This window comes from Pristiophorus japonicus, chromosome 1 (genome assembly GCF_044704955.1).
Source record: "Pristiophorus japonicus isolate sPriJap1 chromosome 1, sPriJap1.hap1, whole genome shotgun sequence".
NCBI lineage: Eukaryota > Metazoa > Chordata > Chondrichthyes > Pristiophoridae > Pristiophorus > Pristiophorus japonicus.
In genome coordinates, this window is record NC_091977.1 from 137,424,955 (window position 1) to 137,451,444 (window position 26,490).

Here is a 26,490-nt window from a genome sequence, read left to right on the forward strand (position 1 = left end):
TTACAGTGTAAGAATTTAATATAAGTCCTTCAATTCTGGTTTATTAAATCTCCATGTGTCCATCCTCTCTAAGTAGCAATACTATATTTTTAGTGAATACATTTTACTCTGTCAGAACATGGTGGTACATAAAGATGTTTTCATATGTTTTAAATACAGGGGTGTGACTTAGAAAAAAAGTGCAGCTTAGGGTTTTTACTGAACAAACAGCTATAAAAATAGGGAATGACTTATGCACCAGAGTGAATTATATGTCAGTTTTTACATACCTTATTGTGTGGTAATTTCAATATTATTGTGAAATCAGGAGTAACTTAGCCCAAAGTTAGCTCGACTTAATTATTAATATGTGTGAATTGACTTTGGTGGTAAGAATGTTTACTTAGTACTGCAATGAGAATAAATGCAGCTATCATAAAATGAACAGTTATGTTTAGGATGAATATTATCACATGATCTTTTAATGGTCTCTAAGGGCCAACAGCTGCAGGTATGCTGCAGCTTCAATACATTGATGTTTATAGTTGTCACAGGACCAATATAATGCTCATGCAGTATGTAGGATACACCATTCAACTGCAACACTATTCGCACAAACAATGGAAAAGTTTGAAATTAATACACTTACCATGATTTGTTCTGTGTCACTTCACTGGAGAACACTGGGTATAATGTGTTTTGGCTCTTTATTGCTCGAGTAGAAAGTGCTCAATTCATTAGGATACAAAAGAGTTTTCAAGATCCTTGCATCAAACTGTTGTTGTTGTTGTCTTCCTCAGAATCGTTTTTTGAGGTTTTGGAGCAGTCTGTGGAGGTGTGATTTTAGCTTTTATGGTTGGGAAATTATTACTAAAGTTACTGCCTGATCCTCCATTTTCAAGGGGAGGACACTGGTGAGGTGGCTTTCCTTTTGCATTGCTCAATTCACCATGCAAGTGCACATCCCTGTTTCTCATGTCATATTGAACATCACAATCCGGACAGTAGCCATGGTACTGAACTTCCTCATTAAATCGAACTCTTTCCCGTGTAACCTGCGGACATTTGTTTTTATCAACTCTGGGCACCAGTGGCTGTTTACGCAATTTTTCTGGATTGCTACCAGGGAGACAACACACATCTCCATTTGGCATTTTATCTGTCTTACACAATAGTGCTCCATTGCGAAGCAAGGCCCCATTGGTCTTCAGAGGGTTAACGCAGTGGGAGAGTCTGCGGGGCTCTTCACACCGGACGGGTGTTAATCGTGGAGGTGGAGGTGGCGGATTGGCCTTCTTTAGCACTGTTAGGATAGCTGATGAAGTCACAGTTGTCTTGCAAATTGATCTAACTGAGAGCACTTTGACCTTATCCAGGCTTGAGGCAGTTGTACTACTTGAGGTGCTATTTATAGTGTCAGTCTTGGAGCTGTCGGTCATTTCCTCCTCCAGCTGTAGGTCACAGGTAAGGTGGTCTATTTGGTCAACTACCTGCACAGGACAGGAAACAACAGTGAGGAGCTAATAAATATGATAGCTTGGCAACCCATGGAGTGAAGTAACTCTACTGTCATTCAACAAGTTATATAAAGTATATATCCTTCATATGTTTCCTCAAATCAGCCCACTGTGTAAACAATTGTAAGCATTTAAAAAATAAACTCCATGATGTGTGCTGTGACCTTTAAAATTGTCTTCCATTCTACTTTCAAATCCTACAACTGTCTGTGCTGTAGCTTCTTGATGAAATGTATTTCTTGCAGTCAATACTAGCATTTTAAATGGCTTGTTCAGCACAACATAGCCTGAACGTACAACATTGTTCCAGGACTAAAGCAAAACAGAAGTCACTTACTTTAACCTTTTGTCTTCTTTAAGTACTTAGATATTTACAATGCTACACCAGAAATCTGCACAGAATTTCTTAAAATACTTCAGTGTGAGCACACAATATATTAAAATGTACTTTTCTACAAGCTTTAGATTTCTATATGGAAGCTGGTGCTAATTCACATGCAAATCCTTTGCATTGTATTAAGTGGTGATGATTGCGGGGGAGGCGGATGCCCTATTTGCTTCTAAAGTCAGTCGGTAGACTTGATGGTACCAACAGCTCTCCTGGGACACTGCTCATAGTGCAGCTGAGCATAACATGTTTTATGACAACAGGAACATTATACCAAATAACTCACAATATATTATGTAATATACTTGATCTGCCATGACATTGTTAACAGCCAAAAAGGAAAAATAATTCTGTGTCTCGTTTCAAGTAATGATCTCTTTGCTTGTCTCCCAATCTTTAATTATCTGTATTAAATCCGCCCTGTCATTGTCTTCCAACTGTCTACCTCCTTGTTTATTTCTATCTCTCTGCAGTTGTAAGACACTTTCACTTATTGGTTTGCAGGTATCTCTGTATGCTGGTAATTCTTAACTTTTCTGAACCTTTTTTTTCTTTACATTTTTTTATTTTCTTCTTTCTGATCTTATCTCTAACTTTGTGTGCTTTTGTCCAAGGTGATGGACACATTGTTGGAAGTAGTCACATGAGAGGTATCTTTCCTTCAGGGAATTTTATCCACCAAGAAGGCATATTGGAGATTCTGGTGTGTGCTGTGCAGGTTTTACTGGCCATTTAAAATAATGGCCCAAATAAATTGTGTAATGCACCCATAATTTCTGAATATGTGCTCTCAATGGGTGAGACTCCCAGCCAGGAGAACGAGATCAGAAAATTACCTCTCATGTGTAGAGGCACCACTTGATCACTGAGCATTCATAAAGGCCTTGAAAATATTGTGTTCATATGTGTTGGTTAGCGGAGAGGCAAAACAAAAAGTGGCATTGAGGGGCACTGAGCTTTGAGGTTGAGATATGCAGATAAAAAATTGGAAGTTGGAAAACGTTGCAAGCACCCAAGCAAAGTTTATAAAATGCTACTTCATGCATCCGAATGCAAATTAGAAGCATCATAAAGCAATGTTGGTAACAGTTCAACATCAAAATATTTTATTGTTGTGTTCATTTTGATATGAGATAAATGGAAATATATTAAAAGGCAAATGGTTGGTCTGTTTTTCACACAACAACACACAGTTGTGCATGAGCAGGCATCTGGTTGGTTCAGTGTTAGGCCCGCTGTTGTTTATAAATGATTTAGAGAAAGAAATTGTGTTCAAAGTGTCAACAATTTTAGACGATACCAAAATGGGGGCAGTAACCAATGATGGATATCAACATGTACAAATGTAACAGGATCTTGACAATCTCAATCAGTATAATGAGAACTGTAATGAGAACAAGTGCCATGTGCTAATCAGAGTAGAGGGAGCAGGATAGTTAGAATAAATACGTGGCTTGAGCAGTGGTGCAAGAGGGAGGGATTCAAATTCCTGGGACATTGGAACCAGTTCTGGAGGAAGTGGGACCTGTACAAAAGGGACGGTCAGCACTTGGGCAGGACTGGAACTGATGTCCTAGGGATAACATTTGCTAATGCAGTTCGGGAGGTTTAAACTAATATGGCAGGGGGATGGGAAACTATGCAGCGAGATAGGGTGAAGTAAAATGGAGTCAGAAACAGATGGTAGAAAAGTAAAAAGCAATAGTGGAAGGCCGAGTAAACAAAGGCAAGAAACAAAAAGATTCACACTACATCATAATTCTAAAAGGACAAAGGATGTCAAAAAAACAAGCCTGAAGGCTTTGTGTCTTAATGCAAGGAGTATCGGTAATAAGGTGGATGAATTAACTGTGCAAATAGATGTTAACAGATATGATGTGATTGGCATTACAGAGACGTGGCTCCAGGATGATCAGGGCTGGGAACTCAACATCCAGCGGTATTCAAAATTCAGGAAGGATAGAATAAAAAGAAAAGGAGGTGGGGTAGCATTGCTGGTTAAAGAGGAGATTAATGCAATAGTTAGGAAGGACATTAGCTTGGATGATGTGGAATCTATATGGGTAGAGCTGCAGAACACCCAAAGGGCAAAAAATGTTAATGGGAGTTGTGTACAGACATCCAAACAGTAGTAGTGATGTTGGGGAGGGCATCAAACAGAAAATTATGGGTGCATGCAATAAAGATGCAGCAGTTATCATGGGTGACTTTAATATGCATATAGATTGGGCGAACCAAACTGGAAGCAATACGGTGGAGGAGGATTTCCTGGAGTGCAAAAGGGATGGTTTTCGAGACCAATATGTCAAGGAACCAACTTGGGGAGAGGCCATGTTAGACTGGATGTTGTGTAATGAGAGAGGATTAATTAGTAATCTTGTTGTGCGAGGCCCCTTGGGAAAGAGTGATCATAATATGGTGGAATTCGACATTAGGATGGAGAATGAAACAGTTAATTCAGAGACCATGGTCCAGAACTTAAAGAAGGGTAACTTTGAAGGTATGAGGCGTGAATTGGCTAGGATAGATTGGTGAATGATACTTAAGGGGTTGACAGTGGATGGGCAATGGCAGACATTTAGAGACCACATGGATGAACTACAACAATTGTACATCCCTGTCTGGCTTAAAAATAAAAAAGGGAAGGTGGCTCAACCGTGGCTATCAAGGGAAATCAGGGATAGTATTAAAGCCAAGGAAGTGGCATACAAATTGGCCAAAAATAGCAGTGAACCCGGGGACTGGGAGAAATTTAGAACTCAGCAGAGGAGGACAAAGGGTTTGATTAGGGCAGGAAAAATAGAGTACGAGAGGAAGCTTGCAGGGAACATTAAGACGGACTGCAAAAGTTTCCATAGATATGTAAAGAGAAAAAGGTTAGTAAAGACAAACGTAGGTCCCCTGCAGTCAGAATCAGGGGAAGTCATAACGGGGAACAAAGAAATGGCAGACCAATTGAACAAGTACTTTGGTTCGGTATTCACTAAGGAGGACACAACCAATCTTCCAGATATAAAAGGGGTCAGAGGTTCTAGTAAGAAGGGAACTGAGGGAAATCCTTATTAGTCGGGAAATTGTGTTGGGGAAATTGATGGGATTGAAGGCCGATAAATCCCCAGGGTCTGATGGACTGCATCCCAGAGTACTTAAGGAGGTGGCCTTGGAAATAGCGGATGCATTGACAGTAATTTTCCAACATTCCATAGACTCTGGATCAGTTCCTATGGAGTGGAGGGTAGCTAATGTAACCTCACTTTTTAAAAAAGGAGGGAGAGAGAAAACAAGGAATTATAGACCGGTCAGCCTGACATCAGTAGTGGGTAAAATGATTGGAATCAATTATTAAGGATGTCATAGCAGCGCATTTGGAAAGAGGTGACATGATAGGTCCAAGTCAGCATGGATTTATGAAAGGGAAATCAGTCTTGACAAATCTTCTGGAATTTTTTGAGGGTGTTTCCAGTGGAGTGGACAAGGGAGAACCAGTCGATGTGGTGTATTTGGACTTTCAGAAGTCTTTCGACAAGGTCCCACACAAGAGATTAATGTGCAAAGTTAAAGCACATGGGATTGGGGGTCGTGTGCTGACGTGGATTGAGAACTGGTTGGCAGACAGGAAGAAAAGAGTAGGAGTAAATGGGTACTTTTCAGAATGGCAGGCAGTGACTAGTGGGGTACCGCAAGGTTCTGTGCTGGGGCCCCAGCTGTTTACATTGTACATTAATGATTTAGACGAGGGGATTAAATGTAGTATCTCCAAATTTGCGGATGACACTAAGTTGGGTGGCAGTGTGAGCTGCGAGGAGGATGCTATGAGGCTGCAGAGTGACTTGGATAGGTTAGGTGAGTGGGCAAATGCATGGCAGATGAAGTATAATGTGGATAAATGTGAGGTTATCCACTTTGGTGGTAAAAACAGAGAGACAGACTATTATCTGAATGATGACGGATTTGGAAAAGGGGAGGTGCAACGAGACCTGGGTGTCATGGTACATCAGTCATTGAAGGTTGGCATGCAGGTGCAGCAGGTGGTTAAGAAAGCAAATGGCATGTTGGCCTTCATAGCGAGGGGATTTGAGTACAGGGGCAGGGAGGTGTTACTACAGTTGTACAGGGCCTTGGTGAGGCCACACCTGGAGCATTGTGTACAGTTTTGATCTCCTAACTTGAGGAAGGACATTCTTGCTATTGAGGGAGTGCAGCGAAGGTTCACCAGACTGATTCCCGGGATGGCGGGACTGACATATCAAGAAAGACTGGATCAACTGGGCTTGTATTCACTGGAGTTCAGAAGAATGAGCGGGGATCTCATAGAAACGTTTAAAATTCTGACAGGTTTAGACAGGTTAGATGCAGGAAGAATGTTCCCAATGTTGTGGAAGTCCAAAACCAGGGATCACAGTCTAAGGATAAGGGGTAAGCCATTTAGGACCGAGATGAGGAGAAACTTCTTCACCCAGAGAGTGGTGAACCTGTGGAATTCTCTACCACAGAAAGTTGTTGAGGCCAATACACTAAATATATTCAAAAAGGAGTTAGATGTAGTCCTTACTACTAGGGGGATCAAGGGGTATGGCAAGAAAGCAGGAATGGGTTACTGAAGTTGCATGTTCAGCCATGAACTCATTGAATGGCGGTGCAGGCTCGAAGGGCCGAATGGCCTACTCCTGCGCCTATTTTCTATGTTTCTATGTAAGGTTATGAAATTTGGCAGAGGGAAAGGTAATGTAGATTATGTGCTAAATGTGAATGTCCTTGAGGTATCAGAGCAGGAGAGAAGTTGTGGGGTTTTAGTGAACAGGTCACTAAAACCACCAACACAATGTTCCAAGGTTGTTAAACAGAATGTTGGGATTTAAGGTTATTAGAAATGTGCCACGGCAATATTGTGGATAAGTGGGCTAGATGGATCAAGGGTCATCTCCTGCCTGAAACTGTTATTATGGGGGAAAAATTTAAATCATGACCATGAGCCTGAAATTCCGATGTCGGAAGTTTCTACGGACCCGGAAAGGTATGGGAAAAGCCAGTTTTCAGCGCGCAATGCGCATGTGCTGAAAACTGGCTTTTCCGATCTGTCAAGTTTCTGGCTTGACAGATCTCGCACATATCGGGAGCAAGGACACTTGCAAGGGCAAAATTTGCAATACTTACGCATATATTGCCCAGCAAATGTCCTCAAAAATCTTGCGCCTGAAAAAACAGGTGTATAGCCTACTTTTACAGGCGCAAGTGTTTAAAAATATACATAAACATTAAAATTAAATTAAATAAACACATATGAAAACATATTTTTTTGTTCAAAACCCTCCCCACAATGGTAAGTTTATTTTAAGGCATAATTAAAAAAACTTTTTAAAAAGTCGGGAAAATATATTTTTTAATAAGAACTTTAATTTAAATGAATCTTAAATATGTAGTGTATTTTTCTATTTTTTATCAGTGTTTTGTGTGTTTGTGGGGGCTTTCTCATTCATAATAATGGGAACTCCAACTTACGGAGTTCCCATTAATATGAATGAGAAAATACTGTACCTTGATTGGCTGCCCAGAGCCATGTGACTCCAGCTCCAGCATATGGACGTCCCAACGTGCACGCACTGCGATGCATTGGGAATGAAGGCCTCAGGATCGGAGGTTCGAACGGGTGCAGCACCTTCAGGTAAGTGTGCATTTTTTTTGCTTTTTTCAGTAGCTTGCCCACGGGAAGACTTCGATCGGGATTTCTGGGCCCATATATTTTTCTGGTGTAAACATCAGCATTCAACACCGAATTTTGTACTGTGATCTTCCGTGCTCAATTTGTGTCGGACGTGCACCAGACACCATAATGACTCGGCTGGCTTCTCATCGTCCAGGCCTGAAACAGGTGTTAGGCTCCTTAATTATGCAAATCCGTGCCCTATGTCAGTTGTCGGGCACTGAATGCGAAATTCACTTCCAAATGAATGGAGCTTGTGCCGTGCATTATCCACCGAATGTACCAGACATTGAGCTGACGAACCAGACATCCTCAAAGGGACCATTGGAGGCCACCTGAAAAAAGGCCCAGGAATATCTAGGTTTTAGTAATGTGGGGCCTGTTCTGGTCCGTTCGAGGTCCTTCCCAGGGTCACCTGCTGCCTCGTTCCGGGCCAGACCTACCGGTTGGCTCAGTGTAGGAAGTGGCCAATTTCCCATCCTCCTCAACCGACAAACTGCAGTTTGGCGTACAGTTCCCAGCGGCACTTAAACAAGCCATATTTGTCTTGGGTACCAGGCTGGCACGGATTAGCGCATTGACAATTTTGGCGCGTCAAATTTCTCCACCTATGTTGCTATTTTAAAAAAAATCAGAAATGTTTCAGTGAGGTACTTTATAGTCTCTCCTTGTAATAGCATTTTGTATTATAAAAATAATGGGGCCAAAAGTCCCCTGTTCTGCGCCTCTGGAGATGCTAACGGAGCGTGAAACTGTTTTCGCATGGGGTGGGGGTGGGCGCTATTGGCTCCCATTAAATTGCATGGGATCTAACAGGTGCAAACAGGGTAGTGCCGCTACCCACCGATAACGCCCTGGGCCACTGTGCTTCATCACCTCATCATCGTGCGCGGCAAACCTTTTTCGCCCCCCCGCAGCAGAAATTGGTCAGCGCCCCATGAGGCCGTCACAGGCTATGCCTGCACCAGCCTCACAGGTCGCAAACCGGGTTGGTCACCCATCACAGGGCAAATCTTAAAGGGGAGGTGTGCTGCGCTGCGTGCCACTATCTTTGTTTCTCCCCCTTACGGGTCATTCGCCGCTCCGTTCTTGGGGTTCAGGCCACATTTGTGCAGCCTGGCACTCTGTCTCGGTGCCGGGCTGTGGCCACGGCACCCCTTAGTCTTGGTGGCCCAGAGGATGCTTTCAAAGGGCCTGCAGAGTGCACAGCACCCCTCCCCTTTAACAGAAGAGGAGGGGCATTGAAACGAGTCAGTGCTACACGGAGAAGCCACATAGCATTCTCGAACCTGCCCAAATAGTGCCCTGAACCCGCCCCAAAGGGAAGTGGAGCGCGCGACCGTGCACTCGACTTCCTGTGAGGAGCGGTAACCGTAACTACGCGGCCGTCACCTCAGTTACCACTCCCAAACAGGGCGGAACCGAATTTCATCCCCAATGTATTGCCACGGTGTGTGTACTTTTAGTCCCACTTATCTGAATCAAATCAGTACACACACATCTGTTTTGTTTCATTGTGAATTGCTGGAGAAAGAATTGGCATTGAAAGGTTAAAGGACAACTTTTATCTGACGAAGAAAAGGCAGCTACTTGAATTGATGAAGACCTTGAATATCAGCTCTTCAAAAATTCAGTTGAACACACAGTTGAGTGTATCTGTGAACCACTGTATAAAGATGGTTGTATCCTAAGTCAATCATTGATATGTAACTGCAAAGCTCAAATTAAAAAATATTAATTTAAATACTTTCTAAGAGCACAGATAGAGTTATATAGGAACATAGGAACATGAGTAGGGCCATTCTATTAGATGATGACTTATTATTAAAATGGAGGAGATTGCAGTCGATCTTTCTATCACAGATAGTCTGTCACAATTATGTCATCATTTTTGAAGACAAGAGGCTACAGCATCCCCTGACAATACAACTCATGAATTTTATGCCTTTAGTTTCTGATCATTACAATTAAACTCAGATGACCCCATAAACTTACTGCAAGAAAAACTGATTTTTCAGTTCATTCACACGGGGCAGGTGTTAAGAGAATTGACATCTACAGATTTTGCAAATTAAGCATCTTGAGACAGTTATAAATACATTTGCTGACTTCTACGGAGACCTCTACTTCCTAGTTCTTAATGCAAGACAATTGCACTCAATAGCTTCCACCCGTTTTGGCTGAAGGTAGGATGGTGGGAAGTGCACCCTTCTCGGGCACTGACAGCCAAAGAAGTCGAATTAAGACCTTAACTGAAAACAGTAAATGCTGGAAATACTCAGCAAGTCAGGCAGCATCTGTGGAGGGAGAAACAGAGTTAACGTTTCAGAACTCTTGATGAAAGATCATCGACCTGAAACATTAACTCGGTTTCTCTCTCCACAGATGCTGCCTGACCTGCTGAGTATTTCCAGCATTTTCTGTTTTTATTTCAGATTTCCAGCATCCGCAGTATATTGCTTTTGCTTTTGCTAAGTAAGACCTTTTGGGTCTGTAAACTATGTTGAGTGGATATGTACATATAGAAAACAAATGTTTTCTGGAAGCCTCACTTTAAGAGCCTCCAATCGAGCTTCTTCCATCTCCGCATCCTCTTTTTCTTCATAATACATTAACAGACGGAATCCCATTGATAAACCCTTGTTCCCAGTCCAAAGCTTCACTTTTTATACAGATATCTAAAACTGGCAGAAAATGTCCTGAAAGAACCTACAAATTACTGAACAGACAGGCAAAGTGACACCCGGATTCAGTTCAGAAAACAAAAGGACCTCCTCAATGCAATATTCATCTCAGGGATACTTTCGTGGTATTCCTACTGGCAGTTAAGTACCAGTTATATAAATTTTATGTGGGAGTTGGGAGGATTGGATGGGTTAGCCATACCCAATTGACCCTATTTAAACATGGAAGGCTAGATTCTGACAGGTAGGAACATTCTGATGCAATGTTAGACTGGTGATTTTGAGCTGATGGGCATTTTCACCCCATTTTCCACTGGTTACCCCTCCAAATCAGTCAATAATGCAGAAAACAATCAGCCCCCCCGCCCTCAGTCTCTAGCTGGAAGCGGTGCTGCGATTTAGTAGACTGGGAACACAGACTAAACGGTGGCACAATTGAGGAACAATGGAGGACTTTTAAGGAGCTCTTTCATAGTGCTCAACAAAAATATATTCCAGTGAAAAAGAAGGGCGGTAAGAGAAGGGACAACCAGCCGTGGATAACCAAGGAAATAAAGGAGAGTATCAAATTAAAAACCAATGCGTATAAGGTGGCCAAGGTTAGTGGGAAACTAGAAGATTGGGAAGATTTTAAACGACAGCAAAGAATGACTAAGAAAGCAATAAAGAAAGGAAAGATAGATTACGAAAGTAAACTTGCGCAAAACATAAAAACAGATAGTAAAAGCTTTTACCGATATATAGGCCCCAAGTTTCGTGCCGCGGTGAAAACAGCGCACCTCCGAGCTGGGCGCCTGTTTTTCGAGCCGAAAACTGCGCCTAAAAAAAAATCCGATATTCTCGAGCTCCTTGGAGCTCGATGTCTGCTTGGCGCGGCGCGCTCTTCGCAGCAGGGGGCAGAGCATAACACTCGCGCCGATTTTCTAAGCAGCAGGGAGCAGGTACAATTTAAATTAGCCTTCGTGGTGCCGGCAACCCTGCGCGTGCACGTTGGAGCGTGCGCGCACGCGCTGTCTCACAAAAACATTGGCACTCGGCCATTTTTAAAAATACTGCAGAAAAAGTGAAGATTTGTTTCTTGGACCCCTGCAAAGGCTTGTAATTTAATTTTTTTTTATATTTCTGTGTGTGAGGGAGTGCTTTTAGCAGCACTGCTGAATAAATCACCTGCTGAAATCAGTGAGTTCAGCTTTTCACTGCTAAACTTGCAGAACTGGTGCTGCATTGGTGCATGCAAATTAAGGACTGTGTGTTTGGAGAAATAAGAGTGCCAATTCAACTTTGCAATGGATCAACGTCCACCAAGAACAAAGAATTTCTTGCATGAGGAAGTGGAGATATTAGTCAACGTAATTGAGCAGAGATGGCAGGAGCTAGATACCAGCAACAGAGGTCGCATAAAAGTGCCACCAAAAGAAATGAAGAAACGCTGGAACCAAGTTGCAGAAGATTACTGCGCAGTGGTGCATACCATGAGATCTGGAAGTCAGTGTAAAAAGAAATGGCACGACCTTGGTCAACTAGTTAGTGTAAGTAATATTTCCCATTTTTAATTTAATCGTAATTGTAACCTGGCTATCTGTATGTCCCACCTTGCAGACTGACACACTCTGTAAAAAGTTATATTTTACTCTTTGCAGAAGAAATTGGCCCACAACAAAAGGGAGGCAACTCGGACAGGAGGAGGCGTGCCCAATCTGCATCCACTGACACCCTTGGAACAAAGGGTAGCTGCTATGATGAGTCATACATGGAGAAAAGCAATCGGTACAGCACAAGCTGGGCCCGCACGCGAGGAAGAGGGTAAGTCCTGAAAATGCATCATGGCCCTTTAAATCAACCTGCTGCCTGGCCTGCTATGTGTGAGAGTACTCATGCCACCCATCCTGCCCCCTCCCTTGCTGTTAAGCATTTGACTGTTCTGATGTATTTTGCAGAACATGATGATGATGATGATGATGATGATGATGATGACGACGATGCTGCTGCTGCCAACCCTGAGGATCCTGAGGATACAGAACAAGAACCAGTACAACCAGCTGCGGACGATCCAGACTGGATGATGGCAGCGATGACTGAAATATCTGCAGGGGAGAGCTTCCAATTTAATGTTTATGAGCCCCCATCAAGGGGCATCAGAGTTTCAACCCCTAGCAAAGGTCTTGGTTCCACCTTCCATGGTTTCGCTTCCGACGTTGCGGGTCCCAGTGGTGCTGCTGGTATAATGCAGCATTCTACAATCACTGCACTACCGTCCCAGCCTACACCTCCCTCTCGCATAGGTTCTGGTTCCACCTACTATGGTTTTGATTCCGACGCTTCGGGTCCCAGTGTTGCTGCTGATATCATGGAGCAGTTTACACCCATTCGTCCAACATCCCAGCCCACGGCTCGCACTCGAGCGCTGTCGTCTGGAACACCGAGCGTCCTACCGTTCCAGCCCGAGCCTCTCCCTCTAGTTCAGCCGTCTGGAACACAGAGCGTCCCACAGTCCCAGCCTGCGCCTCCCTGTGTAGTGGTGCCGCTTGTAACACCGAGCATCCCACCGTCCGTGCCCGCGCCTCCCAGTGTAGTGGTGCCACAAGGCAGACCCAGGCAGAGGAGAAGGAGATTGGAGACACGCTCTCCTGAGATGCAGCGTGCAACAGATGCGACTCAGGTTGTGGCATTGTGTATGGAGACCAATGAGCTTACCCGATCATTCATCGGTGGCATCAATGCAGTAGGTGAAGAGTTGACGGTCCTGACGGGAGAAATAGCAGTAATGACACGGGAACTTAGGGAGGGAATGTCCGAGGGAGTGCAATCGATGGCACAGGCCGTCAGGGAGGGCATGCAAGTGTCGGCACAGGCCGTCAGGGAGGGCCTGGTTGAGGTAGCTGCTGCAATAAGGGCACACAGCCCAGCCAATCAAATGACACCCCCATGAGGAAGTGAACATTCACTGAGATATGGATGAGACATGGTTGCAGCCTTTCTTTGCTGCTTTTGTTCTTGTTCTTGATGTAGCTGTAGTAGCGTTTTACAAATTGAAATTGTTTTGTAAGTTTTGTAACTTTACAACTTATAAGGGATCTTATGGTTTTTAAGTGATCTTATAGTGTAAATGCTCTCACATTTTTTTGTATCTTATTTAATTTTGCATCTAAAAAGTGATCCTGAAGTTTAAGTGTTCTTCAGAGTGTAAGATTTTTCACAATTAAACTGTTTTGTAAGTTTTGTAACTTTACAACATATAAGTGATCTCAGGGTTTTCAAGTGATCTTATAGTGTAAATGCTCTCACATTCTGTAAATTATTTAATTTTGCATCTAAAAAGTGATCTTGAAGTGTAAGTGATCTTAGAGTGTAAAATTTTGCACATAGAAAGTGTTTTGTAACTTTTGTAACTTTACAAGTTTATAAGTGATCTTAAAGTTTTTAAGTGATCTTCAAGAGTCATATTAAAAAGTATAGTTTGTTACAACAAATATTTTATTAGAGTGACGTTAACTTTTCAATAAAATATTTTTTCATTAAAACTGTTTCATGTTCCATTAACACAACACAACGTAGGAACAACTGCAAAGAATAAACATGTCCATATGCAAAAGTGGTCGCAGAGCCCTCAGGCATCAGTAGTTGAAGCGTTCACGGATAAGCTGCTGGCAAGTCTCGAGCAACCGTTAAAGGGGCACGATGGACGGCCCTCCTCCGACCTCGTGCTCCGGCATCAGGCACTTGTATGCTTTCCTGATTGTCGTTATCATCCACATCCTGGTCTTCTGTAATACTATCATCATGCACTGGACCCTCACGTAGGTCTTCTGGTTCCACTACCAGCTCCTGCTGCCTCATGATGGCTAAGTTGTGAAGCATGCAGCACACAACAGTGAAGTGACCGACAATCTGAGGAGAGTATTGCAACTGTCCTCCGGAATGGTCCAGGCATCGGAATCACTGTTTCAATATGCCAATGGTCCTCTCAATGATGCTGCGCGTCGCAATGTGCGCAATGTTGTATTGACGGTCAGCTTCTGTCCGTGTCACACGTAGGGGCGTCATGAGCCAGGTGGTCAGGCCGTACCCTTTGTCTCCCAGTAGCCAGCTCTGCCCTTCTGGCTGCTGCTCAAACAAGTCAGATAGAACACTGTCGCGTAGGATGAACGCATCGTGGGTGCTGCCAGGGTATCTCGTATCGACTGACATGATGCGCTGCTTGTTGTCACACACGAGCTGCACATTGATAGAGTGGAAACCTTTCCTATTTTGGTACTGCTCAGATTCCTCCACGGGTGCTCGCAAGGCTATGTGGGTACAATCAATGCAGCCCTGTACCTTTGGGAAGCCGGCAATCCTGAAGAAGCCCACAGCCCTCTCATGGATCGCTTGTGCGGTCATTGGGAAATTGATGAAGTCATTCCTTCGCGCATAAAGTGCAGCCGTGACCTGGTAAACGCAGACTTGTATTGCACGTTGAGAGATGGCACACACATCTCCAGTTGTAGCCTGAAACGATCCCGAGGCATAGAAAGAAGTGCAGCTGTTACCTTCACTTCAACAGACAAGGCAGTTGTCCTTCTGCTTCTGGGCTGCAAATCTGCTCTCACCATGTCACAGATCTCAGTGACAACTTCTCTGTGAAAACGCAGCCTTTTCACACAATCAGCCTCGCTCATGTCCAGGTACGAGCGCCTGGTTCGATACTGTCGACGTGGGTAAGGTCTCCTGCCCATCAACCCAAGGGCTACGACATTCCTGGTGCGGTGAGCTCTAATCAATTCTCTCCTATGCAGTGAATTGATGGCGAACCATTGCATAATACGTGGTGTTGACAATGCAGCACCCATTCTGCAAATTTAAATATAAAACTGTCGATGTGGCTGCCTCTCCCTGTCCAAATGGCCTCAGTCCCCCTCACAGCTCGAAGGCTGCTGCTGTATCTTTGGCTGCCGGCCAGCCACTGACACCTCCCCTAAAGCGTGGCCGAATGCCCTCAAGAACCTTAATGAGCTGCGTGTGTCCTGCATTGATTCTTCGGCTGCCGGCCAGCCACTGACGCCGCTGCTATCTCATGGCCGAATGGCCTCACATCGGTCCGCTGATTCTTCGGCTGCCGGCCAGCCACTGACGCCGCTGATATCTCATGGCCGAATGGCCTCGGGTCCGTCCGGTGCTGCTTCTTCGCAGCCAGCCACGAAGAGAATGAAGGCCTGCCTCAAGCACTGCAGCTCAGCTCGAAGCTTGCTGCCGCTGCCGTCGAGACACTGACGCCACACCCCTGCCTGTCTCCAACATGAAAGGCCTGCCTGAAGTACTTTCACACAGGTAGGAACATGGTTTATTTAATCTTTTCTTTGCTTATAAATTTTTATTCAGGTTGGATTTATTTGTATAATATTTGTATAAGTATAACTAAGGATTGATTGTAGAATTTAATGACTTCCCTTCACCCCCCTCCCCCCCCCCCACCTCGTTCCCTACGCCTAATTTGTAACCTACGCCTGATTTTCTAAAGTGTAGACAAGGTTTTTTCGAGCGTACAAAAATCTTCACTTACTCCATTCTAAGTTAGTTTGGAGTAAGTTTTCACTCACAAAACATTGAAATCAGGCGTAAGTGGCCGGACATGCCCGCTTTTGAAAAAAAAATTCTGTTCCAAAGTGAAACTGTTCTACCTGACTAGAACTGAAGCAAACTAAATGTGGAGAATTCCGATTTCTAAGATACTCCGTTCTACACCAGTTGCTCCTAAAAATCAGGAGCAAATCATGTGGAAACTTGGGGCCATAAAATGGAAGAGAGTGACTGAAGTAAATGTTGGTCCCTTAGAAGATAAAAAGGGGGATTTAATAATGGGAAATGTGGAAATGGCTGAGACCTTAAACAATTATTTTGCTTCGGCCTTCACAGTGGAAGACACAAAAACCATGCCAAAAATTGCTGGTCACGGGAATGTGGGAAGGGAGGACCTTGAGACAATCACTATCACTAGGGAGGTAGTTATGGACAGGCTAATGGGACTCAAGGTAGACAAGTCCCCTGGTCCTGATGAAATGCATCCCAGGGTATTAAAAGAGATGGCGGAAGTTATAGCAGATGCATTCGTTATAATCTACCAAAATTCTCTGGACTCTGGGGAGGTACCAGCGGATTGGAAAGCGGCTAATGTAATGCCTCTGTTTAAAAAAGGGGGCAGGCAAAAGGCAGGTAACTATAGGCTGGTTAGTTTATCATCTGTAGTGGGGAAAATGCTTGAAGCTTTCATTAAGGAAGAAATAGCGGGACATCTAGATAGGAATAGTGCAATCAAGCAGACGCAGCATGGATTCATGAAGGGGAAATCATGCTTAACTAATTTACTGGAATTCTTTGAGGATATAACGAGCATGGTGGATAGAGATGTACCAATGGATGTGGTGTATTTAGATTTCCAAAAGGCATTCGATAAGGTGCCACACAAAAGGTTACTGCAGAAGATAAAGGTACGCGGAGTCAGAGGAAATGTATTAGCATGGAAAGAGAATTGGCTGGCAAACAGAAAGCAGAGTCGGGATAAATGGGTCCTTTTCGGGTTGGAAATCGGTGGTTAGTGGTGTGCCACAGGGATCGGTGCTGGGACCACAACTGTTAACAATATACATAGATGACCTGGAAGAGGGGACAGAGTGCAGTGTAACAAAATTTGCAGATGACACAAAGATTAGTGGGAAAGCGGGTTGCGTAGAGGACACAGAGAGGCTGCAAAGAGATTTAGATAGGTTAAGCGAATGGGCTAAGGTTTGGCAGATGGAATACAATGTCGGCAAATGTGAGGTCATCCACCTGGGAAAAAAGAACAGTAAAAGGGAATATTATTTGAATGGGGAGAAATTACAACATGCTGCAGTGCCGAGGGACCTGGGGTCCTTGTGCATGAATCCCAAAAAGTTAGTTTGCAGGTGCAGCAGGTAATCAGGAAGGCGAATGGAATGTTGGCCTTCATTGCGAGAGGGATGGAGTACAAAAGCAGGGAGGTCCTGCTGCAACTGTACAGGGTATTGGTGAAGCTGCACCTGGAGTACTGTATGCAGTTTTGGTCACCTGACTTAAGGAAGGATATACTAGCCTTGGAGGGGGACAGAGACGATTCACGAGGCTGATTCCGGAGATGAGGGGGTTCCCTTATGATGATAGATTGAGTAGACTGGGTCTTTACTCGTTGGAGTTCAGAAGGATGAAGGGTGATCTTATGGAAACATTTAAAATAATGAAAGGGATAGATAAGATAGAGGCAGAGAGGTTGTTTCCACTGGTCGGGAAGACGAGAACTAGGGGGCACAGCCTCAAAATACGGGGGAGCCAATTTAAAACCGAGTTGAGAAGGAATTTCTTCTCCCAGAGGTTTGTGAATCTGTGGAATTCTCTGCCCAAGGAAGCAGTTGAGACTAGCTCATTGAACATATTCAAATCACAGATAGATAGATTTTTAACCAATAAGGGAATTAAGGGTTATGGGGAGCGGGCGGGTAAGTGGAGCTGAGTCCACGGCCAGATCAGCCATGATCTTGTTGAATGGCGGAGCAGGCTTGAAGGGCTAGATGGCCTACTCCTGTTCCTAATTCTTATGTTCTTATGTTCTTATGTTCTTATGTTCTTATCTGGCAATCTGCTCCTCAAAATCAAACAGCAATTTGAGGGCTAGAAATTGAATTGATTAGCACATCTGTTAGCACTTGCGAGGGGTGATATCGGAGCGGGAACAGATTATCACCCGGGCGCAGCGATTTTAGCGTCACTCACAGACTTGTTTATGTTTTTACCGGCAGTGCAAATACTTAGCGCCATGCATTTTAGCACCACTGAAACGGTGACGTCAATGAGTGTGCAATGCCCCAGCCGCACCATGGAAGCAAAATTAACTTACTTCACTGGACTTACTGCCTAGCGCTAATCATGCCACAGAAATATGGCATTCTGACTTCTGAAGTAGCTCCCGGGCGCTAATCCAAGCCATCTACATGATTTCCAATCATTTCCAAATCTTTACGCAAACTTGAAAAGGGCTCCAAGTTTCGCACCCCGATATTACCCAAAGAGAAATGTGCTGCGCTGCTTTCAGTGCTTCACTCTTAGGGCGCTAAAAATCAATATCATGATCACCAGCGCTAAATGTTTCGCCCAGTCGGCGTTACTGCCTCAAAACCAGCTATAATCAATTTTTCCCCCTGGGAGTCCAGCAGGACCCACAGCATGTTGTAAGGCAAATTGTTACTGTTAGAATATTACTGTCTTCTTCACAAATATTACCTTGAATTATTCAGCCAGCAGAAAAACTGAATTTATTTATTTCCCTCATCTGCTGATCTGCATACATAAACATTTCAAGGGGACAGCCCTTCCCACCTAAAAAGTCTTGACTTAATTAACATAGGCAAAGGAACCAACAAAGGAAATGCATTGAGAATGAGACACTTATTATTGAACATGTAGATGGGTCAGATCAATTACATTTCATAATATGAAAGGCAACCCAGGTTTAAGAAGGTGTTCCTAAATGTGGGTGAGAACAGAGTTTCCCGGTCTCCTCTCTCTCCTGATTGTCTGTCTGACTCCCAAATGCACCAATCCACGTTGTTTTGCAGTTCCCCCTCCCTCCCAATTGCCAGTCAACCACCCCCTTCACCTCACCAACCTGCAGTTTTTGCAGGGGACCGTTCCCAATGTCACCCGAGTGTGGCCTTCTACTGCAGGCTTTCACACCCGGCATTTGGCCAGCCTGTCAATCTGGCCGTTTGTCAGGTAGGAAAAAGAGATTAAAAAAATGATAATGAGGTCCTGACATTATGTTCGGCAGGACCTCTGCATTCCCGACAAACATGCGCCCCTGCTCCCTTCCTGCCTCCCTGGAAATATTGGGGCCAAATTGTTGGATAACTTGATCACAGACAGCAGCTTCCATAATGTTAGAAAGTACTGATGTAAGAGCAATAGGGTAGTAGTTGGAGTAGTAAAAGAAATTCAGACTTGCATTTATATAGTGCCATTCAAAACCTCAGGAAGTCCCAAAGTGATTAACAGCCAATTAAGTACTTTTGAAGTGTACTCACTGTTGTAATGTAAAAGGGATCATTTTTGCTAGAGATGGAGTGAACTCAAGCACATATTCTAGGAGAAAGAAAGATAGACAGGGAATGAGAGAGGTGGAATGACAGAGGACAGGTACAAGTTTGGAGGCACACATATTGGCTGTGATTTTACTTACCTCAGCAGGTCTATGGCGGGTGACATCGGTTGCGGATCCAGACACCGCTTCTGGCTCCATCCCGCTCTGTGAAATTATTTACCATTAATAGGGCTTGTAAGCCTGCCCAGTGCGTTTCACGGGCCAATTAGTGAAAGCGAGTCTGGTGAAGTCATCTCATGACGTGTCATCAGCCGGTTTCCTTAAAGGGAGCATGGCCAACTTTAATTTGACATTTGTGCTGTTGGTGTTCCACAGCACTGAAGTGCTACAAACACAGACAAGCATTACACAGAGGTGCAGGGCTGCACCCAGATTCGCCCATAATTCTCTTCATATACTAACGGAGGGAGTCAGAACACGCAGGGAGGTCCTCTGTCCTGCTGATGGGCAGAAGAGATCTTCCCAGTAGACCAAGACAGCCTGGTTGCACATTGCACAGGAGGGAACAAGCAGGGATGTTCTCAGGGGGACCTGGATGCAGTGGCACAAACCTTTCAATTATCTCATTAGATTAGATCATGAAACATTAATACAAACCATACCTGCTGTGCCTCTCATCACATCCCCATCACTCTGCTGTCCCCACTCTATCCCTGCACATCCTTACTCACACCAACTTAACTTGCACCTCCACCCATCCCTCTGTGTCTATCTACTTTATCATATACCCAACTCACTAACCACCCCTCATACTTGCCCTCATCCTAGTGCAATCATACCAACTAACAACACACAAAGGTAGCCACTTGGGTGTTTTATCCAATATTCATGTAAAATTTGTGTTAATATGCTGTCATTGAAACCTTTATTTTCAACACTTTTCGTTCTTGGACAGATTTGTGTACACCTTTGGAAGTGGCTTAGTGAGTTACAGTGAATGGTGAGAAATAATGCTACACCCCACAATGGTGGTGAATGTGAAAGGAATGGCTTGGACATTGTCGGGATGCTTTATAGTGTTGGTGTGGGGTAGTGCCAACCTGGCACTTCATGAGCCAGCCAGGGTGTACAGTGTCAAGTGAAGTAAAGCTGGTCATGGTGAGGCCACCCCTGGCCTCCCGGATAACAATGTGTTCGGTTGCTGAGGATCTCTGTCCTGTGCAGAATCAGTTGATTGCGGAGAAGGTCGGTGGTGGTGGTGGTGGTGGTGTTGATGCGGCTGGTGTGCCTGGTGCGTCTGGTGTTGTGGCTGATCGTGATTGGATTCTGAGGATCAAGGTGAGAGAGTATAAAGGGCTCCCATGTTGATGTAATAGATGGCAGGTGAAGTACAGATGACATCAGCTTTCTGTCAATAGTGAGAGAGTTCTTCCAAAGAGGTGATACTGGATGGAGAGTAGAAAGTACAAAGCCTGTAGAATCTGTGCTAGAAATGGACTGAGAAACAGCTTGGTTAAGAAAAGTGAAGATCTGTCAGGTGGGAGCTTTTACTGTACATTTGAGGCTATCAAGGAATCAGTTGGAGCAATAGCCACTGAACTCCCACCTCAGGTTGACCGCTGTGGTCCCTGAACAGTGTGGTTCCCATGGCCATGAAGTTAAAGTGAAAAGGTAAGTTAAAAAAGTCTGTTAATGATCTGTCAACAAGGCAATAATGAGATTAATTGGGCCCCCCGCTGCTGTCTGTTGGGTCTGCTCAGCGCTGACAGACCTGACATTGGGAAAGGCGCGTAGCAGCAGGTTGACAGTGGGGTCCCGACCCATTGTCAAAGAAAAACACATTCCACCCGACCCACCAGCGATCCCTCTCACTGACCCCATGGAAAATTCTGGCCTTTTAGAATGATGAGGGAATACCATCAGAAGCAAAAGTTTTATTGGAATTCAGTGATAAAACTTGATGTTCATTATGATGGTATAACAGGAAAAAGCACTAAAGAGATGTTCTTTGCCAAGATTAGAATGAATGGAGAAAAGTGTGCCAAAAAGGACAACTCCTCTTTTGGAGAGAAAAATTGTGGTGTCAGGACAGAAGAGAGATGGGAAGGAAGGAGGATTTAAAGAAATTATGGGAGACAGCTTTGGCAAGAGACCAGGAGAAGCAGTTACTAGAGGAACAGGAAAACAGCAGTTGATGCTTCTTTTAATAAAGTTGGGCTTAGCAGTTTCTGGAATGGATTTGCAGAAGTTATGAGCATAGTTAAAGTTGGCATGGATCCCTGAGTCTGATAAAGGTACCAGATGTAATAGATAGAATTTGTACAAAAGACAGCAGATTTCCAAAAGTAATTCAACCAAAATGCATACCAGATCTGTCAGAGGGAAAATGTGAGGTTTAACATTTTCTGCAAGTTTAAAAAGTATCAGTTACTTTGTTGGCACAAATGGAAGGTGTTTGGACCCATTTGGCTGAATTCTGTGTACAACGTTAGATTTTTTACGATTTGTTACATTAATTGAATTTATAGATTTAATTAATGCCAAAAATGTTAATCACATTTGTGTGGTGTTTTTCCACATCTTAGTGCATTGTCATGTCCATTTAATGCTAATAATCTCAAGTTAGATGTAAAAACACCCACACCCATAATGATGGAGTTTAGAAGTACTTCATCTTAATGTTTATAGTATTCATAAAAGATTGTTCTGTCAAATAGTCTCTCCTTCCCTCCTAAATGCAGTGAATCATGTTAGGATACAACACTACACACACATGGCATCCGACCCCAAGTGTTTCTCTTAAATGGTCATACTCCACATCACGATTGGCAGGCTTTTGAATCACTTCAGAATGGCCCAATCCTATTCTCATCAGACATCTGCAGGAGGCATTGGATGGCAAATAGGAACCACAAACTGGTTGAATTTCTTTTCCCCAGGGAAACTGAGGCCATTTGTAGCACCCGTACAGCCATTGAATCTCAAATGTTCATGATCTGAAGATCAACTCCACATGAGGCAGTACCTTTGCAAACAGATTCAGTGAGAGAGCTTTTCAGTGAATCGTTCCCACATCAGGAAAACAAAGCCCTAAAATGGACCACATAATTTGACAAGTAACAATGTCATATTACTGTGACAAAATGACATTTTCTGACATAAATTAAGTTATCATGATACAGCTTTACAAACCAGTGGCTACAGATTTTCCCATTTACCCAGGGAAATGTCATTTTAAAGGGAGATTTGTGTCACATTACAGAACTAATCTAGTGATGTTTTTAGGCACAATTATATTTTCAGTGCAAATTATGCAATGTGCTGAATGCTTATGCAACAGTAGAAAAGTTTACCAAATAGATTTTTGCTTGTGACAATCCACCTATAAACACAAAACAGATATACCACTTTGGATACTGATGGGGGAGATGGCTCATCAGGGGAAGGCAGCAGCAGCCAAGTTCATGGCACCATGGGTGGCTCTGCTGCATAGGAGGGCAGGAAAAAGAGTGGGAGAGCTATAGTGATAGGGCATTCGATTGTAAGGGGAACAGATAGGTGTTTCTGTGGCCACAATCGTGACTCCAGGATGGTATGTTGCCTTCCTGGTGCAAGGGTCAAGGATGTCGCGGAGCAGTTGCAGGGCATTCTGGAGGGGGAGGATGAACAGCCAGTTGTCGTGGTGCATACAGGTACCAACGATATAGGTAAAACATGGGATGAGGTCCTACAAGCTGAATTTAGGGAGCCAGGAGTTAAATTAAAAAGTAGGACCTCAAAGGTAGTAATCTCAGGATTGCTACCAGTGCCATGTGCTAGTCAGAATAAAAATAGCAGGATAGTTAAGATGAATCCATGGCTTGAGGAATGGTGCAAGAGAGAGGGATTCAAATTCCTGGGATATTGGAACCGGTTCTGGGGGAGGTGGGACCAGTACAAACCGGATGGTCTGCACCTGGGCAGGACCGGAATCGATTTCCTAGGGGGAGTGTTTGCTAATGCTGTTGGGGGGGGTTTAAACTAATAGGGCATGGGGATGGAAATCTATGCAGGGAAACAGAGGGAAGTAAAATGGGAACAGAAGCAAAAGATAGAAAGGAGATATGGAAAAGTGGAGGGCAGAGAAATCAAAGGCAAAAATCAAAAAGGGCCACAGTACAACATAATTCTAAAAGTACAAAGAATGTTAAAAAAACAAGCCTGAAGGCTCTGTGTCTCAATACAAGGAACATTCGTAATAAGGTGGATGAATTAATTGCACCGATAGCTATTAACGGATATGATGTAATTGGGATTACGGAGACATGGTTCCAGGATGACCAAGGCTGGGAACTCAACATCCAGGGGTATTCAATATTCAGGAAGGACAGCAGAAAGGAAAAGGAGATGGGGTAGCGTTGCTGGTTAAAGAGGAGATTAACGCAATAGTAAGGAAAGACATTAACTTGGATGATGTGGAATCTGTATGGGTAGAGCTGTGGAACACCAAAGGGCAGAAAACACTAGTGGGAGATGTGTACAGACCGCCAAACAGTAGTAGTGAGGTTGGGGATAGCATCAAACAGGAAATTAGGGATGCGTGCAATAATGGAACAGCAGCTATCATGGGTGACTTTAATCTACATATAGATTGGGCTAACCAAACTGTTAGCAATACGGTGGAGGAGGATTTCCTGGAGTGCATAAGGGATGGTTTTCTAGACCAATATGTCGAGGAACCAACTAGAGAGCTGGCCATCCTAGATTGGGTGTTGTGTAATGAGAGAGGATTAATTAGCAATCTTGTTGTGCGAGGCCCCTTGGGGAAGAGTGGCCATAATATGGTAGAATTCTTCATTAAGATGAAGAGTGACACAGTTAATTCAGAGGCTATGGTCCTGAACTTAAAGAAAGGTAACTTCGATGGTATGAAACGTGAATTGGCTAGGATAGACTGGCGAATGATACTTAAAGGGTTGACGGTGGATAGGCAATGGCAGACATTTAAAGATCACATGGATGAACTTCAACAATTGTACATCCCTGTCTGGAGTACAAATAAAATGGGGAAGGTGGCTCAACCGTGGCTAACAAAGGAAATTAGGGATAGTGTTAAAACCAAGGAAGAGGCATATAAATTGGCCAGAAAATGCAGCAAATCTGATGTCTAGGAGAAATTTAGAATTCAGCAGAGGAGGACAAAGGGTTTAATTAGAAGGGGGAAAATAGAGTATCAGAGGAAGCTTGCTGGGAACATAAAAACTGACTGCAAAAGCTTCTATAGGTATGTGAAGAGAAAAAGATTAGTGAAGACAAATGTAGATCCCTTGCAGTCAGAATCAGGTGAATTTATAATGGGGAACAAAGAAATGGCAGACCAATTGAACAAATACTTTGATTCTGTCTTCAATAAAGAAGACACAAATAACCTTCCGGAAATAGTAGGGGACCGACGGTTTAGCAAGAAGGAGGAACTGAAGGAAATCCTTATTAGTCAGGAAATTGTGTTAGGGAAATTGATGGGATTGAAGGTCGATAAATTCCCAGGGCCTAACAGTCTGCATCCAGAGTACTTAAGGAAGTGGCCCTAGAAATAGTGGATGTATTGGTGGTCGTTTTCCAACATTCTATAGATTCTGGATCAGTTCCTATGGATTGAAGGGTAGCTAATGTAACCCCACTTTTTAAAAAAGGAGGGAGAGAGAAAACAGGGAACTATAAACCGGTTAGCCTGTAGTGGGGAAAATGTTGGAATCAATTGTTGAAGATTTGACAAATCTTCTAGAATTTTTTGAGGATGTAACTAGTTGAGTGGACAAGGGAGAACCAGTGGATGTGGTGTATTTGGACTTTCAAAAGACTTTTGACAAGGTCCCACACAAGAGATTAGTGTGCAAAATTAAAGCACATGGTATTGAGGGTAATATACTGACATGGATAGAGAACTGGTTGGCAGACAGGAAGCAAAGAGTAGGAATAAACGGGTCCTTTTCAGAATGGCAGGCAGTGACTAGTGGGGTAACACAATGTTCAGTGCTGGGACCCCAGCTATTTACAATATAAATTAATCATTTGGACAAAGGAATTGAAAGTACTATCTCCAAATTTGCAGATGACACTAAGCTGGGTGGCAGTGTGAAATATGAGGAGGCTGCTAAGAGGCTGCAGGGTGACTTTGACAGGTTAGGTGACTGGGCAAATGCACGGCAGATGCAGTATAATGTAGATAAATATGAGGTTGTCTACTTTGGTGGTTAAAAACAGGAAGGCAGAATATTATCTGAATGGTGACAGATTAGGAAAAGGGGAAGTGCAATGAGACCTAGGTGTCATGGTTCATCAGTCATTGAAAGTTGGCATGCAGGCACGACAGGCAGTGAAAAAGGCAAATGGCATGTTGGCCTTCATAGCGAGAGGATTTGAGTATAGGAGCAGAGGGGTCTTACTGCAGATTTACAGGGCCTTGGTGAGGCCACACCTTGAATATTGTGTACAGTTTTAGTCTCCTAATCTGAGGAAGGACATTCTTGCTATTGAGGGAGTACAGCGAAGGTTCACCAGACTGATTCCCGGGATGGCAGGACTGACATATGAAGAAAGACTGGATCGACTAGGTTTATATTCACTGGAATTTCAAAGAATGAGAGGGGATCTCATTGAAACATATAAATTTCTGACGGGATTGGACAGGTTAGATGTAAGAAGAATGTTCCTGATGTTGTGGAAGTCCAGAACCAGGGGTCACAATCTAAGGATAAGGGGTAAGCCATTTAGGACCGAGATGAGGAGAAACTTCTTCACTCAGAGAGTTGTGAACCTGTGGAATTCTCAACCACAGAAAGTTGTTGAGGCCAGTTCGTTAGATATATTCAAAAGAGAGTTAGATGTGGCACTTACGGCTAAAGGAATCAGGGGGTATTGAGAGAAAGCAGGAATGGGGTACTGAAGTTGCATGATCAGCCAGGATCATATTGAATGGTGGTGCAGGCTCGAAGGGCCGAATGGCCTTCTCCTGCACCTATTTTCTATGATTCTATGTTTCTATGTGAAATACTGTCCAGTACAGTTATAAAAGGGAAGGTGGAGGACAGGAGCGATTAAATGACAAAAGGGATGATTGTACAAAGCAAAAGGAGTTGGTAATGGGACAAGTAAAG

The 26,490-nt window shown here is 43.7% G+C and overlaps 1 protein-coding gene across 1 annotated transcript in view; it reads right to left on the reverse strand.

Moving 5' to 3' along the window:
* Window positions 1-681: 681 nt before the first annotated feature.
* prr16 (proline rich 16) overlaps window positions 682-26,490 on the reverse strand; it is a 236,922-nt gene continuing 211,113 nt past the window's right edge. The window contains exon 2 of the mRNA XM_070862862.1: window positions 682-1,469. Within this exon, the coding sequence (XP_070718963.1) occupies window positions 750-1,469 (720 nt within the window). The 3' untranslated portion in view covers window positions 682-749. The remainder of the gene's footprint in view (window positions 1,470-26,490) is intronic.